General features: G+C 43.7%; 1 protein-coding gene across 1 annotated transcript in view; it reads right to left on the bottom strand.

Annotated features, from left to right (window-relative positions):
• Positions 1-18214, bottom strand: part of hpse (heparanase) — a 25604-nt gene extending 7390 nt beyond the window's left edge. Inside the window, exons 1-8 of the mRNA XM_026940951.3 lie at positions 17828-18214; positions 15663-15808; positions 14673-14801; positions 13612-13785; positions 12592-12763; positions 1695-1742; positions 1172-1265; positions 77-183 (exon numbers count right to left, since the gene is read on the bottom strand). Of these exons, the coding sequence (XP_026796752.3) occupies positions 77-183; positions 1172-1265; positions 1695-1742; positions 12592-12763; positions 13612-13785; positions 14673-14801; positions 15663-15808; positions 17828-18060 (1103 nt within the window). The 5' untranslated portion in view covers positions 18061-18214. The remainder of the gene's footprint in view (positions 1-76; positions 184-1171; positions 1266-1694; positions 1743-12591; positions 12764-13611; positions 13786-14672; positions 14802-15662; positions 15809-17827) is intronic.

Raw genomic sequence — 18214 nt, 5'->3', positions numbered from 1 at the left:
TCCTCACTATGGACCTTTTACTAGATAAATTTAGCCTAAATGCCAAGCACCACAGCGTGTACATGCATGTACTCACATAAAACCAGCAACGAATGTGTCCGAGAGCCCGACTGCGCCCCCGCCGTATGCTGAGCTTGTCTCTCCAAGCCACACTTTCTTTCCAGGAGACAGAGAATGGACAATCTACAGAAAGACAAATATTGTAATGTTTTTTAACATTACAAAATTTGATACCAAGTGATATTATGTGATATAAATCTAGTTTACGTTGTCACACTACTGGACATATTACACCAAATGACAGCAATATGGATGTATGTGATAAAAGCAAATCAGCCTGCAAACTGTCCAGTGCGAAAATATAAAAAGGACGAACTACACCATGTCCTACAAATCAAAGTGCAACTCATGGCACCTTGCGCTTATTTTTAATGACTGCACTCAATACTGCTGTGTTCGCTCAGGTCAGCTACACTCACCCAAACTGTTTAAACGATATAATATCTTAAACAGCAAACTCAGCATGAGGAGTTCATGGCCTGAGCATTGTCCCTGATTGCTTAAATACTATGCAAGTTACTCACATCAGTATCAGATGAGGGACGAGAGAGTATGCCATCCCTCTCTCCTAGACAGCATGGACAATTTTGCTCTCTTGCCTCCAGGCCATTTTTTTCTTTAATTAAAAACAAAATGGTTCCCAGTGGAGATAATGACTATGAATCCATTATTAATAACAAAATTAATAAAACAACCTATTAGTAAAACTATCTACAAGTATTAACTAACGGTCATAAATTGTATGTTTGAACAGGAATTTAATCTGGATTTAAAAATAGTTACAGAATCGGTGTTCCTAATATCCTCTGGAACACTATTCCACAGTTTTGGTGCAATATAAAAAAACAATTAGCTGAAGCTTATTTAAAGAGACAGTGGGGCGACAAGCTAGTAATTCAAACTCGAGCTTATCAGCATCATGTACGATAAAATGTAGTTATAGTATGTCTATAACGATATTTAATAAACTCTTTGCTGTCATCAGTGGGGTGTTGTTGCTCGGTAACTATATTCACAGCCACAATAAAGTTTGAGTTACTGCTCTATAATCACTAACCGCGTGAAAAGTCATGCTGTAGGACACCGAACAGGATAAAGTCAGCAGTCTTACCTTCAGGACCTCGTCTGTTTTAACAGCCAGCATATCAAGTACTTTGGGATCAAGAAAATCCTCCAAAGATGCATCTCTGCCATTGACATAATAGCTAAGAACAAATAGAAAAAGACATGCAAGTTAAATTAGCATGGTGCTGAAATCATAGAATGGATCTGTACACATCTGCGTTTCAGCAGAAAGGCCACATGAAAAATTGCACAAGAACAACCACAGGCTTGGTGTTTGCTCAGTCAGCAGGCAAGCGTGTTTTTACGTGCTGAAACGCAGATGTGTTTTGGATGGGGACCAAATGTCCCAAATGACCATGTGGGGACATTTAGCTTGTCCCCATGAGGAAAACTGCCTTTCTTAACAAACTGCAGCTTATATTAAACAAAAAGAAAAAAGATTTCCTTTTGGTTAGGTTAGGGTTAGATTTAGGTGTAGCATAGCATTAATTATCTGCATTAATAATTATGTCAATGAAAGGTCCTTACAAGGATAGACTAATGTGTGTGTGAGTGTGCATGAGACGTACTGGTGCCAGGTACACGCATCAATGGCTTCAGCTCCGCTCTCCAAAAACCTACAAAAATATACAACAGACTCAGTTCATGACTTAAAATCCGGAAAGTTGTGTGCAACATACAGCAGCATTCATGTTTGGACATGTCTAATTATGAAATAATATTGAAATGATGTAAAATTATGCAGGGAGTAGATAAATTGCAACTACTGTACGTTCTGCTTTAGATAATTGTATGCTATCAAACTTCAGTGTTTTATTAAATATCCTCTCAAGATCACACTGAATGGATGGGTGTAGCGTAGTATTCTATTAAGCATGCTTGATTGACAGCCCTCTGTCTGAGACTCCGCCTGCGACGCCACTTAAGCTAGGTTAGGTTTCGCTCGCTAGGTTAGGTTTCAATGGTTAGGCTAGCTTTCAATTTCTAGGTTATCTTTCACAAGCTATATATACTGTATATATATAAATATATATAGAATATTTTAACCACAAAATGTTAACCACAAAATGTGCACTCATATTTGCTAATGTTTAATCCTCAATGTTATAGCTGTATTAAACTGGTATAGTGCAAAATGTATCATTGTACCCAGTATCTCAGTTAAAGGTTTGCTGACTAGAATTGTGTGTATGGAACAGGAAGTGTATGCGTGAGAAACTGAGGCCTAAAAATGACCTATATGACCTTACATATGAATGGGAATCCCACGTAAAGTGGGAAACAGGAACAAGCTGTAAATTGAAGTGAGTAAGGCTTTCTTAAACAATAAGATAAGCATATGGGGTAACTTTGTGTCTTGTTAAAAACAGGATACACAAGTATGGGAATATGTATCTTATTAAAATTGTTGATTCTTGAAAGAATACAGTCTTTCTTTAAAGGGCCTCAACACCCCTGCTCTCCAGAGTGATCTTCACACCTTTGGACAAGCTTCGGTAACTGCTACAACAAAGCTAGGTCTTTTTTTTGTTAGCTTTCAGTCATTATGTTAACTTTCACATGCTAGTTTAGGTTATCTGTCGCTTACTAGGTTTTCTTTTGTTCCTTGGGTTATCTTTTGCTCGTGTAGCGAGACCAAGGTACCAATAAGAATTTAGATTACCGACCACGCCACCCAGGGGAGTTATGCCCCCCTTAGGAAAACTAACTATACAAAAAAAAAACCACCCACATTAAGCCCACATAAGGAACACTGGTTCGTACACAAGTAAACAGAGACAGGATTCACACTAAACAATTTCTTTATTGAATTCCTTTCAATGATTTTGTTACAACTCATAAAAAAAAGAATAGCAAACACTGCAAATATAACCAGGGTTCAGTTATTCTGTAGGCCTACAGGACAGAACACACACATAAAATAGGACAGGGGCTTACCACAGGGAGCGATGCAGAGGAGCTCCTTTAAAAAAAGGGGAAACCTCCCAGTCAACCGACCACACAGCCTAATAGGGGCAGGTAACAGTGAATCAAGTGGCATACTAAAGCCAATATACTAAATATAGCAAGAAAGCTACATACCGGAAAGCAGGAACCGATGCAACACAACCTCAGGCTTACAACACTCACAGATGAGATATACGCACTATAAGCGCAAACAAGCAGCAACAAACTCCTGGAGCAGGACTCCAACAACTGCACCCTTTACAATCAAGGCACAGACCTCTACGGGCTCCGACTAACAGGAGAAAACCCAGGGTAGACGAGCAAACCAACAAAAAAAACTGCCACTTACCTTCGCCAACGCCGTGCTTTTAAAGGAGCTCCGAGGCTAACAATTGTCACAAATCAGTCGCATCTAGTGATGTCATACAGGTGCGACACAACACCGTTGCTGTAGCTTAAAGACACAGGCACCTCAACATCTATCCACTACAATCTGCCCCCCGCTTCTTTTATCGTCGACCCGACGAAAAAAAACAAAACAACAAGACAAACACAGGGTATCCCAGAGTGTGTTTGGAAACCAGTTGCATCCCCTATTACTGGTCACTTACACTTCGCGGTAATCGGTGGGGATTGGAGTGTTGGCCCGCCTTAGCTCGCGTCATACGACGCTGTGCATGATCACTAGAGCTATGTGAGGGCAATGTGTGCCAGGCCCCTAATGATTTAGAGGAAGAATTATTGGCTACTGGGTCCAGTCCCTCTGTTGGATGAATGGTAGCCACCTGCAGCCCCCCTGCAACGGGTGGATTTTCTACCGCAGGTGCCTCAAATATAGTAGGGGTATGCCTACTAAGGGTGGATACTGGCACTTGCTCACCCAAAAAGAGATCCTCCTCACTAGACGACTCCTCTTGGGCCAGTGAGGCCAACTCGCCCTGAGGGGCGTTGGTAGAAGGATTGTCCAAGTTCCGTGGTCCCACCACCCCCTTCAACATGCTACGATGGACATGTCTCCGCTTGGCCACATTGTCCACAGGGGCAATGGTATACACAGGGCCTCTATTAACTGGGGCCCGTAGAACAGTGTATATCACAGGGCTCCATTGGTCATGGATTTTATGGCGACCACGTACCCCCAAATCACGCATGTACACCAACTGTCCTTCCTTTAGAGGTGCGTCTCTAACCCGTTGATCATGCCTGTCCTTACGATAGGCTGCCGCGGCTGCCAGACGCTCCCGTGCCCCATCAAATGCCGTCTGCAGCCGGGCTTGATGTTCTTGTATCCAGTCACACACTCTTCCCCCTACGGGTTCACGGACTCTACCCAAAAGGAAGTCCACTGGTAGTTGTGGATCCTGCCCAAACATCAGCAGATGAGGTGATTCCCCAGTAGTCTGATGGGGGGTAGTATTGTAGCAAAACACCACCTGAGGTAAACAGGCAGCCCAGTCTCTTTTACGGGATACTGGCAATGTCCGTAGGAGATTGTGCAAGGTACGGTTAAACCGTTCACATTGACCATTGCCAGCAGGATGGTAGGGTGTAGTATGAGACTTTTGAATGCCATACATGTTACAGAGCTGCTGAATCAGTAGGCCCTCAAAACACCGCCCTTGGTCAGAATGGACGCGATTAGGTATTCCAAACCTATAAAACCACTCGGTTACCAAAACCTGGGCCACTGTAGGTGCTCGCTGGTCAAGTGTCGGAACAGCAACAGAGTATTTACTGAACACGTCGGTAATTACCAAAATGTTCTCAAGCCCCCTTGTGGTTGGCTCTAACGTTGTAAAATCCACTGCAATAATCTCATTGGGCCGTGATGCCAAGAGATGGCCCATGAAAGAGGATGCAGGGGGGCGTGAAGCCTTCGCCACCTGACACCTAGGGCATTCCTCACACCAATTCTGCACCTCAGCAGACATTCCGGGCCAGTAGCATCTCTGCCTCACCAGCTCTAATGTTCGACCAACACCCTGGTGTCCATGCTGTTGGTGGAGCTGGGTCAGAACCTCAGAGCGTAGTGAAGCAGGCAAAACCAACTGCCTATACTCCTCACCCCCGTTAGGATAAAACACCCTGCGGTAAAGAACCCCTTCACACTCTATTAAACGGTCCCACTGCCGCAAGAGTGTTAGGACCTGAGGGGAGAGTTCTTCCCGCTCCTCTCGAGTGGGACGCCGCTGATGTCTCCAAAACACCATAGCTCCCTGAATAGTAGGATCGGCTGCCTGTAATGAAGTCAAATCAGACGGCCCATGGGAAGGCAGGACAGAGATGACCAACTGCGTTGCCTGGATGCTCCCTCCCGGGGAGGCCATCCGCTGCAACAGTTTAGGGATAGCAGTTCCTGGGGCCAACGCTTCCACATCCCCTTCCACTAGTTGATACTGCCTTGACAAAGCATCGGCATTACGATTAGATCTTCCAGAGCGATATCTTAGCTCAAAGTCAAAGGATGCTAACTGTGCTGCCCACCGATGTTCCACCGCACCCAACTTAGCAGTGGAGAGATGGCTAAGGGGGTTGTTGTCTGTGTACACAACACATTTAGTCCCTAGCAAGTATTCCCTAAACTTCTCTGTTATCGCCCACTTGAGAGCCATGAACTCCAGCTTCATGGAGCTGTAATTACTCATGTTCCTCTCAGTGGGCTTAAGGGCTCTACTTGCATATGCCACCGGCCGCACCTTTCCATCCTGCTCCTGGGACAGGACCGCCCCCAGACCTAGGCATTCAAAACACCGCCCTTGGTCAGAATGGACGCGATTAGGTATTCCAAACCTATAAAACCACTCGGTTACCAAAACCTGGGCCACTGTAGGTGCTCGCTGGTCAAGTGTCGGAACAGCAACAGAGTATTTACTGAACACGTCGGTAATTACCAAAATGTTCTCAAGCCCCCTTGTGGTTGGCTCTAACGTTGTAAAATCCACTGCAATAATCTCATTGGGCCGTGATGCCAAGAGATGGCCCATGAAAGAGGATGCAGGGGGGCGTGAAGCCTTCGCCACCTGACACCTAGGGCATTCCTCACACCAATTCTGCACCTCAGCAGACATTCCGGGCCAGTAGCATCTCTGCCTCACCAGCTCTAATGTTCGACCAACACCCTGGTGTCCATGCTGTTGGTGGAGCTGGGTCAGAACCTCAGAGCGTAGTGAAGCAGGCAAAACCAACTGCCTATACTCCTCACCCCCGTTAGGATAAAACACCCTGCGGTAAAGAACCCCTTCACACTCTATTAAACGGTCCCACTGCCGCAAGAGTGTTAGGACCTGAGGGGAGAGTTCTTCCCGCTCCTCTCGAGTGGGACGCCGCTGATGTCTCCAAAACACCATAGCTCCCTGAATAGTAGGATCGGCTGCCTGTAATGAAGTCAAATCAGACGGCCCATGGGAAGGCAGGACAGAGATGACCAACTGCGTTGCCTGGATGCTCCCTCCCGGGGAGGCCATCCGCTGCAACAGTTTAGGGATAGCAGTTCCTGGGGCCAACGCTTCCACATCCCCTTCCACTAGTTGATACTGCCTTGACAAAGCATCGGCATTACGATTAGATCTTCCAGAGCGATATCTTAGCTCAAAGTCAAAGGATGCTAACTGTGCTGCCCACCGATGTTCCACCGCACCCAACTTAGCAGTGGAGAGATGGCTAAGGGGGTTGTTGTCTGTGTACACAACACATTTAGTCCCTAGCAAGTATTCCCTAAACTTCTCTGTTATCGCCCACTTGAGAGCCATGAACTCCAGCTTCATGGAGCTGTAATTACTCATGTTCCTCTCAGTGGGCTTAAGGGCTCTACTTGCATATGCCACCGGCCGCACCTTTCCATCCTGCTCCTGGGACAGGACCGCCCCCAGACCACTGTGGCTCGCATCCACCTCAAGTATAAAGGGAAGTCTGAAATCAGCATAGGCAAGGACCGGTGCTGAAACCAATTTACTCTTCAAACCTTCAAAACTGATCTCACATTCCTCAGACCATGCCTCTGCCAGACTCCGCCCAGAGGCCTTCCTGGACCTGCTGCCGCCAAGTTCTGCTACCAGCCGATGCAGGGGGGATGCCAACTTGGCAAACCCTTCTACAAAACGCCGGTAGTAACTAGCAAAACCAAGGAAGGAACGAAGCTCTAAAACATTAGTAGGGTGTTGCCAATTGGCCACAGCTTCTATTTTACTGGGATCAGTCGCCACCCCATGCTGCGAAATGATGTGACCCAAATAACGTACCTCCGGCTTAAAGAAAGCACATTTCTCGAATTTGGCCTTAAGGCCCTCCATCTGCAACCGAGTTAAGACCATCTCCAGCCTTTGCAAATGCTGTATTACTGTGGGTGCAAAGATAACAATATCGTCCAAATACAGCAGAACAGATTGGCATTGTTGGTCCCCGAACATGCGTTGCATAAGCCTCTGAAATGTACTGGGGGCATTACACAGGCCAAAGGGCATTCTATTCCATTCAAATAATCCGAATGGAGTACAGAATGCCGTTTTGGCCCGGTCGGCCTCAGAGACTGGCACCTGATTGTACCCGCTGGCCAAATCCATAGTAGAAAACCAGCGGGCACCGGACAACATGTCCAAGGATTCTTCAATGCGCGGTAAAGGAAATGCATCTTTTCGCGTCTTAGCATTGAGCTGCCGATAGTCAACACACATTCGCAAACTGCCGTCCTTCTTCTTTACAAGGACAATAGGTGACGCAAATGGACTACTGCTCTCCCTTATGACTTGTGTCTGAAGGAGCTGGTTAATATGAGCCTTAACAGCCTCATAGTCAGAAGGTGGAATGCGCCTATAGCGCTGCTTAACCGGAACTTGATCCAAAAGAGGGATGTCATGGGAAATCAAAGTAGTGCAACCTAAATCGCCCTCATGTGCAGAAAAGACAGAGGAGTATTTGAGCAACAGTGATCGAACCTGCTCCTGCTCTGTGCCATTAAGCGGGGACAGATCAAGACCTCGTATCTGATCCTCAATTGTCACAACTGCAGGCAGTGTACCAGCAGAGGAGACAGTGATGGAACGGACCTCCACAATATCTTTAGGCAGACTAACAACGGAGGCAGTGCTTACTCGGCCCAATCGTGTACGTGGGTACAGCACTGCATCTGTGGTGCCTACGTTAACCACCGGAATATACACAGTGCCCTGGGCCACCTGCACGAGAGCTGGAGACACCAACAGCCCATCTGGTAGCCCCGAGTCAATTGGCTCAAATAGGGTACCATGACCAGCATATTGTTCTGAACAGGTGGCCGCCACCATCTTAACAGTGCCCCCTAGAACCCGCCAAGGTCTCCGTCCGCGGACATGCACAGTACCACCACCGTCAGGAGAGGACTGAATGACCACCTGGTGGCAATGTTGAAGTGCTTGAAAAACAGGATTAGGAGCAGTGGAAACAGATGGCAGATCAAACAAATCACAACCATGCTGACCAAACAACTCCTGATAGCATTTACGGATAACATTCATGCCAAGTACACCAGGGGCTGGGGAGTGCCCACCCCCGGGAGGATCCCTAACAACCAGAACACCACAGTTACCCATCACCTTACCACACAGCTCCACATCAAGCTCTAAATAACCCAAGTATGGGATCTCCAAGCCATTTGCTGCACGAAGCTGCAACCACTGGCAAGACTGCAACCGCTCTTGGCCCCAAGGTTCAAAGTTTCTAGAAAAGAGGCTCTCGGTGATAGTGGTCACCATGGACCCAGTATCAACAAGACATGGAACCTGAATTCCACCCATAAGAACAAGCAAATGCGGACAACTAGACATCAAACCCTCCACCCTGCCAGCAGAACCTAATGTTGTACTAGAGCCTGGGACAACCCCAGCCGGACTGTGGCTCCTCAGCCCGGCGGGTATCAGTTTCCCGACTGCTGGGTGGGTCGTGAGGACCTACTGTCCGGAAGCTGTGCGGTGTTCCATGAACCACTCAGGGAGGAACCCACAACTCTTTTACCCTCACAGTCTCTGGCATAATGACCTGGTTGCTGGCACCGCATACAAATGAGGGGTCCATCACGGGGAAAACGATTACGTCTGGGAGGATCCCGCATAGCAGCCATACTACGAGTAAGCTGATCTATCTGAAGCTGCTGTTGTCTTAGCATTTCTTTTAACTCTGCCAACTCCGACTTTGGCGCCTGATCGCCATAGGTGTTACTAGTCACTGCACAAGATGTACCTGCAAGTCCAAATGATCTTTCCACACTGGGGAGGGAGAAGCTACGGGGTCGTGGTGGCTCAGCCGAACCCTCCCGCTCCCATCTAATGGCCTCTTTGCGAACTTCAATCAGAGTGGCAGTGGGCTTGTTGCGGATCAACTGTTTTAATGCTCGACGGAGAGCACCCTCCCGCACATGCTCTACAAACTGATCCCGAAGCAGAACATCAGCGTTAATAATGCCTTCCGGTGCACGCCCCTTCACTTTGTCCATTAGAGTCATTAACGCTATAGAAAATTCTAGCAAAGACTCTCCCTCCTGTTGTTTTCGTGAGAAAAAGGCCTCCTGCAGGGCTACATAAGATTGAGGGCAACCATACAACTCTTGCAATATCTTAAAAATTTTGTCCGGATCCTCCCTCTCTGCCCTCAACCGATAACGAATCTCCTCCCTCGCTTCTCCCTCCAAGTGATCAAACAGGAAATATGCCTTATCGGTGGAGGACAAATGGCGAGCCCGCATACAAGCTGTAGCTTCCTCTACCCAATCTTCTATACTTATACCGATGCTACCTCGGAATATGGGACACTTCCTCTCCCTTGGAATAAATACCAATCGCTCAGTAGCTTGTGCAACTGGCGTGGCAAAGCTAGAGGAAGCTTCATTAGAGGGGCCTGCCGGACTAACACTTTTAAGACGTTCATTTTCCGATCTAAGCTGGGCTATCAAATCCCGAAGCTCCTGCATTTCCTCTGCCATTCTAGCCAATTATCAAACAACCAAAACCAATAGTTAAGGAACTCACAAAGAGAAGCAAACTATAGGCTCCAGAAGAAAGCTGTACACTGTGGGCCGTTCCTGACACGGGCTGCTGTTTTGTTTCTGCAAGACACTTTCACTCACACATCACATGCATACATTCATACACACAAACAATAAAAAGGCGAATCAATCAAATGAAATACAAAAACACACACAAAACAAAGTGGAATACCCGTCTCTGTTCTTATATGTGATCCTGCCGACTACGCCAAATATGTAGCGAGACCAAGGTACCAATAAGAATTTAGATTACCGACCACGCCACCCAGGGGAGTTATGCCCCCCTTAGGAAAACTAACTATACAAAAAAAAAACCACCCACATTAAGCCCACATAAGGAACACTGGTTCGTACACAAGTAAACAGAGACAGGATTCACACTAAACAATTTCTTTATTGAATTCCTTTCAATGATTTTGTTACAACTCATAAAAAAAAGAATAGCAAACACTGCAAATATAACCAGGGTTCAGTTATTCTGTAGGCCTACAGGACAGAACACACACATAAAATAGGACAGGGGCTTACCACAGGGAGCGATGCAGAGGAGCTCCTTTAAAAAAAGGGGAAACCTCCCAGTCAACCGACCACACAGCCTAATAGGGGCAGGTAACAGTGAATCAAGTGGCATACTAAAGCCAATATACTAAATATAGCAAGAAAGCTACATACCGGAAAGCAGGAACCGATGCAACACAACCTCAGGCTTACAACACTCACAGATGAGATATACGCACTATAAGCGCAAACAAGCAGCAACAAACTCCTGGAGCAGGACTCCAACAACTGCACCCTTTACAATCAAGGCACAGACCTCTACGGGCTCCGACTAACAGGAGAAAACCCAGGGTAGACGAGCAAACCAACAAAAAAAACTGCCACTTACCTTCGCCAACGCCGTGCTTTTAAAGGAGCTCCGAGGCTAACAATTGTCACAAATCAGTCGCATCTAGTGATGTCATACAGGTGCGACACAACACCGTTGCTGTAGCTTAAAGACACAGGCACCTCAACATCTATCCACTACACTCGCAACCTTTAATAAAGATTAGTCTCACCCACTTTACACTAAAAGGGTCACTAGTTATTCAGAATAAATGCAGTTTTACAGAATTACAGTATTGGATTATCTGGATTATCATTTTAAAACAATGTCTACTTCTGAAAATGGGGATCCAAATGCCTTTAACATTATAAAAAAAATTAGCATGTGTTCTCCGGAGTGGAGTGTGTGTATATAGTATATGGGGTTTTACAGTAATCACAAGGCACTCTCATCTGTTTTTGTTAATATGGAGACACTAGAAAAGTTTACATGCATACTTTCTTCCTATTCTAGAAAAAAATGTTATATACAGAAATTAATAACAAAGTGAATAAGTAAACTTTTCTAATGTCTACATCTTAAGTAAAACAGACAAGTGGCAGGGCCCAAGCACATGGTGGTTACAATAAAACCCTGTATATATTCACACTCCAGTTTCTACCCTGACAGGCCTGACCACACTGTTAAACGTGTCTGCTCTGACTGTTGAAGGACAGCAAACAGCATTTTTAATCACTTTCCAACTATCAGTAAAATTATTTGAAAGGGTTACACTTCACTGTAGGCCTATTTAATCTTTTTTTCCCCTGTTAAAATATTCAGCCTTTTTTCTATTTTGGTCAAACATTCAATGCATCTCTAAGAAATATACAGTAGCTCACTTATGTTAACTCTACACCTGCCTAATTTTAGCTAAGTCAAACATATTGATAGATTGTATTTCACATTAATGAAGCATTCTCCCATTTATGGTGACAGCGCCATGTCAGTGTCGAGACGAGAGCACCAGTCGAGATGCGGGGAAAGAGGTTGAGCTTCCAGCAGGTGGCGGTTAATACTGGTGAGTTCAATAACTACACAGCTGTCAATCATTCCAGATTCATATGTCAATTGGCTCATCTGTTTTTTTTTCTTGGGGCGAAAAAAAAGACTCTTGGTGTATTTTTGAGCGATAACTCATAATAGCATACTCCCATGTTAAAATGTTATTAAAAAAAAAAAAAAAAAAAAAAAAGCTCCTATACAAAATGCATTAAGTTTGGCAGGTCTGTGGGAGCTGTTTTTGTCTAGGAAGTTTGCTTTATTCTACACATATTAAATCCATCCATCCATTTTCTGTACCACTTATTCTACACAGGGTTGCTGGGAGCCTGGAGCCTATCCCAGGGAACTCAGGGCACAAGGCAGGGGACACTCTGAACACGGTTCCAACCCATCGCAAACACATTCACACACTATGGACGATTTGAAATGCCAATCAGCCTACAACGCATGTCTTTGGACTGCAGAGGAAACCCCTGAAGCACGGGGAGAACATCCAAACTCTGCGCACACAGAATGGAGGCGGGACTCAAACGTGCTAACCACTAAGCCACCATGCTCCCAAGTATTAAATCATGTTTTATTATAAAGGCTACTCTACATAAAGAGGTTAGCTCTGAGTGAGGTGCTGGTGTCTGACCCAGTGAGGAGGTCTTTGCGGTGCTCTCGTGGCTGACTGATATCAGGTCCGTACAGACCCGAGGAACTGTACAGTTCTGAATTCTGCAGGATCTTATGCAGATGGAGAAAATCCTCTCCCAGCTGGGAACCGTTCACCCTGATCCCCGCCTTCTTCTCGTAACTGTTGGGTTCTGGAAGTGAAATCCACAGCACAAGAAGTTTGAATTCTTTACTATTAATAAAATGAAGCATTTCTAATGTCAAATTACACCACTATTGAATTCTCTAATTTTACTGGTCAGAAGGTGTTGATTAATTTTCTACAACTGCGGCTCTGACAGTAGTGCAGCAGCAAATCACAGGTTTATATTAATGCATTCATTCTACAGTAATATGTCATTGTTTCCATAGTAACAGCTCATTCATAGGAACTTGTATGGTGGACGCTCCACATAAATGGATTAAAAAACGTGCTGAAATTCATCACTGATATGGTGAAGTTTTCTGTCAGCGCCTTTTAACAGTAAGAGTTAAAGCTGTAACTTTAAGTTTTCCGACATGGGAAAGTCTTCAGGACAGAGGAGTTACATTTTGGGGTTTCCTTGTAACATGACAAGCTTTTTCAAGCTTTTTTTTTGTCATTTCAACTTCAAGAGAAGAAAAAAGGAGGCTGTTTATAGCTGCTGTAACCTAAGTGATAACAGAGACTAATGTGTCTCACAGATGATCCACAACATTAAATGTAACTATAAACGGATAAAAATTATGATGTGTTATTATTATTTAATAAATAAGACACTGTAATCATTAGCAAATCACTATAGTATAAGAGGAATAAAACATTTCGGGCCATGCTGTTACAGGAAAATAATCAACTTTGGGGTGATAACGGTAACTCCGCTTCATCACACCACCCTGTCATGTTTTATTCTTTGCATAATACTGCTAACAACTTTAAACTTTCACTAACACTTCACATTGAGATGAGGAAAGATCCTGATATAATGGTCAGAGCAAAAACAAACACACAGGGTCGTACCATTTCCCAGCTCCCAGGACATCCTGTATTGCCGTTGCTCGCAGTAGTTCAGGAGCAGCTCAGCGTTCTGACTGTCCCAGACATTCTCAGGAGTTCGTAGCAGCGCATTTAAGCCAAAGATCAACTCCAGTCCTGAGCAGTTCACAAACGAGTAAAGCAGATCCACTGCATATTCTACACAAACATCAAGAAGGTCATTAAACAAACAGGCAAAAATGAAATGTACACAGTTCCTCTCCTTGAGCCCAAATCCAGCTAAATCATCACACCTCAGTAACACACAGTTTTTACATCAACAGTATTAAAAATCAAAATTCAACTCAACTAAGAACTCTATTATTATCCAAACATTAGGCCACGCCCCTCCCTGAGTGCGTCTGTGCTGTGGATGGAAGATATCTCTTTATCCATGTTTATACACTGTAAAATTGTGGGGTTAAAATTAACCTAATTTGGGGCCATTTTTAATCCAACTTGTGGGTAAAAATGATGACAGTGCTGTTCTGTAGACACCCATGTTGTCGTGGTTAGAGTGTGTGACATGAGCAGCTTTTTTTTTTATATCAGCACAAAAGAAGCTTCAGGCAGTGCCTTTCTCTTGAAAAAAAAGTGTGTGAAAGCAGCCTGACTCAACTAAAACATGATAACTCAATATCATATCTGTGTACATTTTGAAATCATGAGAAAACCCAGGATTGGAACGAACTCGTCTCCAGTGCTAGATGATAATTTGAGATAATGTTACCGAGAAAACAGGAGATCATTTTTAACAAGCTAGAAGTAGCAGCTTTGTCTCAACAGGTGCGGTGGAAAATTCCAGAAAATGTAACCTGATTCAACAATGTGTGTTTTCTTTCAGGTCCACATCCCCTATCCCAGCATGCTGAGTTCTCTTGTAGCAACCTGATTTGGGTCACTTCAGCCCAACTACCAACCCCAACAAGCTAAACACAGCAACCGAGCTGTACAAATCAGTTCAAAGAAACTCAAAAGGTCAAATAAACTCACAAAATGCTGAAAATGCTGACAACATGCAGAGAGTCACTCTTTAACCTGCTTACCGGAAAACGTCACTTGCTCGTATTTTCCCAGCACATCCTCCTGGCGTAAGAGTAACGCTTGTATGGCCCAGTCTCGCTTCAGCTCTTCCTCCAGCACTGGTGGCAGCTCAAATTTACTACACGCAGAACCTAGAAGAATATTCACAAACAGAATATCTGACAAGTGCAAGATAGGATTTTTCCACAAATAATCAACTCAACCTAATTAATGAGACTTAAATACCTTTAATATCATTTACAACATATGTCCTTATCCAGAGCAACTTACAGAAGTGAAAGGAACATTTACACAGTTGAGGGTTAATGACAGCTTATCAGGGCCAGGATTTGATCTCGCAACCTTCTGGGCAGTAGGTCAATGCCTTAACCACCAACCCATGAAACCACCCTCACGGGAGGGTGATTTTTCAAAAACAAACAAAAAAAATCTAAATTCCTTTAACCCTTTATTTTGATCTGAGACACTTCACTTGCATGTTCATGTACAAACAGCCTATCGAAGGTAAAATGTATAAATCTTAAAAGAATTAATACTTTTCTGTTGTCTAATGTTTGGAATTTTAATCAACTGTCTGAAGGCCACCATGTGACTATGTGTCACAGATCTGTTTTAAAATGTAGTGAAAGAAGAACTCAGGGTAAAATTGCTAAAGTCCAGTAAGTCCAGGATGAAATAATCTGGCTTCATTACTTTCCACCTCAGCTTAACGTCTTTACACATTCACTGTAGGACATATGGACAATGCACTTTCATTTCTGATCGTGTCAGCAAAACATTACGCAGAAAGATTAGATTTTGTCCATCTACAGTTATAGTGTAGTAGTTGCAAAAGAATAAATAAGAAGCATTCCAGTTGTACTCAGTCTACATGGGCTAGTGTTAATTCCACTTCCTGTTTTCTTATTAAACCCAATTGGAGTCATGCGGAAAAAATCAAATGACCATCGAGCTGCTCTTGCACAATAAAGTACCGAAAATGTGACGAGTACCAGAATGAGGATGAGAATCTCCACTGTAGCTTTTCGTTAGGTAATATTCACTCTGTGGTTTAAATTTCATAAAATCTTGTTTAGTCCCTCCAAAGCGCAGAAATGCAGGAGTCAAAGCTTTGGCGAGGGTCCTCAGTTTTGGAGACCTGAGGAGACATCAGTCATGTTAGCATGTTGTTTATAGGTTACAGATAAATCATAAAATGAGCAATGTGACTCTACATAACCTTACACATTACATCAACAATACCTTGTGTGTTAGATAAGTGTCATCCAAGCAATAGTAGCTTTTCCTACAAGTTTACAAACTTTTTTTTTTTTTTTTGCTATAACAGTAACTTTGCAGGTGTTAATATTAAAGTTTTCTTTAAACCTGTGTGTAACATTTAGCACCTTCTCATGCCCTTTAAGTGAATTGTAATTTAAAAAAAAAAAACAACAGACCCCACTCTGTTTAAGCTATGCATGTACCTTGAATTGCCTTTTAAGGAAAAGGGGGAGGAGCTGAGAGACTCTTGCTGTTCCAGGCCAGAAAAATGTCAATAGAAGCCATTTTTATTAACCTTATAAACTGCACCATTAAAAGTGAATCCCAGAAGTCAATGTTCACCTGAGTTAGCCAGCAAGTTACAACGTTAAAGGAAACCTCCACTCTGAAACACATTAATATGTTACTGCTTATACTGAAATAGTTGTGATGTGATGTGTGCTGTATTTTCCTTATTCCCCTGAGAAGTTAGCAGTTGTGTGCCACACTGACGTCACAGCGGCCACTGTTACGGCTAGCACAGTTATAGTAACCTTTGATAGTATAAAAATCCTAAAAACAAAACAGAAAGTGATTTCTTACTCTCCATTTCCAAAGACATTTGACATTATACTAATGAGAAATACAGTGTAGGAATGTAAAGACAGCAAACAATGGACTATAAACTGCTATATGACACAGTTGCACCGTTTTGGCAGAGACTCAGCTAATTCTGCTAGTTAGCAATCTAAAAGATGATGAGTGTGATGGAGTTGATGGAAGCTGATCTGTTTTATCAAAGTCTTCAGATTAGGAGGTGAGACAGACTACAGAGCTGCCACATCGCTCTCTTTAGGTAGAGATGAAGCAAGGGCTAAATCCCACTGCACCGCTATCAGCAGGTAGACGAACGGCATTGTGGGTAATGTAGGAAACTGTTAACCAAAGTGAAAATACACCAACATGTCGATGTAAGACACTTAAACTACAGAAGTCAACTCTGAAATTCACCCATTCTCTGTACCGCTTATCCTATACAGGGTCGCGGAGAGCCTGGAGCCTATCCCAGGGGACTCGGGGCACAAGGTGGGGGACACCCTAGACAGGGTACCAACCCATCACACACAAATTCACACACCCATTCACACACTACGGATAATTTAGAAATGCCAATTAACCTACAAAGCATGTCTTTGGCGTGGAGGAGGAAACCAGAGTACCTGGAGGAAACCCCTAAAGCACAGGGAGAGCATGTAAACTCCACACACACAGGGTGGAGGCGGGATTCAAACCCCCAACCCTGGAGGTGTGAGGCAACACTGCTAACCATAATTTTATACATTTTGGATGCTCTTAAAGATCACATGTTAATTATAAAGATTGATATGTAAATTGCTCAGGGTGGATTTTTTCCTTTAACATTGGTGCATAATAATCTCATAACTATTAATAATCAATAAAGAAAAGCCATGATGAGGTATTATAGGTGTTATTATTCAGAGTAGCAACTCAGAGAGATCTAAGAGTGTTAAGTCATTTCTGTATTCATTTGAGTAACCTTTAGGGAAGTAATCTTTAATCAGGGTTTAACTTCTTTAGTGTGAAGGAACTGATAATGTGTTGACTGAACTTAACATATGGATTAGATGATGTTAGATGTTAGATGTATATTCTGAAGCATGGTTGTGATAAAAATGTGAATGCATTGCGTAATGAAAAGAAAAGGAAGATTACTGGAAAATCTGGTTGGAATGGTTGCTGAAACTTAGGAATGTGTAAGCAGAACCCTCCGTGTGAGTGTGTGTGTTTACACTTGGCACACTGATGTGTCAGAAACACAGCTGAGATGTGACAGACAGTTCACTTGTTAATCATTCACAGTGGCAGGACTGAATCATGCGCTTTAATTCCCACTCACCCCAAGAGGTACATGAACTTCTCCTCTGCCATCAGACTCGCATCAATAGTCACAGACAGAAACCTTTCATCCACTCTTCTGGCCACATGAGAAAGATCCATATCCACATTTACCGCCTTTAAAACCACCGCTGACGCGAGACATGTATTAAAAAGTAAAACTGCAACACAAAAAGTAACAAAATGCGCAAAACCAGCGCATCGGTTCCCGGATCCCGGATGTCCCATCACCATCAGTATCTAAACTAACCTATATACTGTTACTTGACACACACTGAACACAGAATAAGAAATATTAATACAGAGAAACATAACCAGCTTCATAAAAACTACTGACAAGCTGTAACTGAAGCACGCGCACAGTATTTCCTGCTCAAAACAACCGGCT

This window comes from Pangasianodon hypophthalmus, chromosome 15 (genome assembly GCF_027358585.1).
Source record: "Pangasianodon hypophthalmus isolate fPanHyp1 chromosome 15, fPanHyp1.pri, whole genome shotgun sequence".
Lineage (NCBI taxonomy): Eukaryota > Metazoa > Chordata > Actinopteri > Siluriformes > Pangasiidae > Pangasianodon > Pangasianodon hypophthalmus.
Note: the sequence above shows the minus strand (reverse complement) of the source record. Positions and strands in the feature narration are given on the sequence as shown.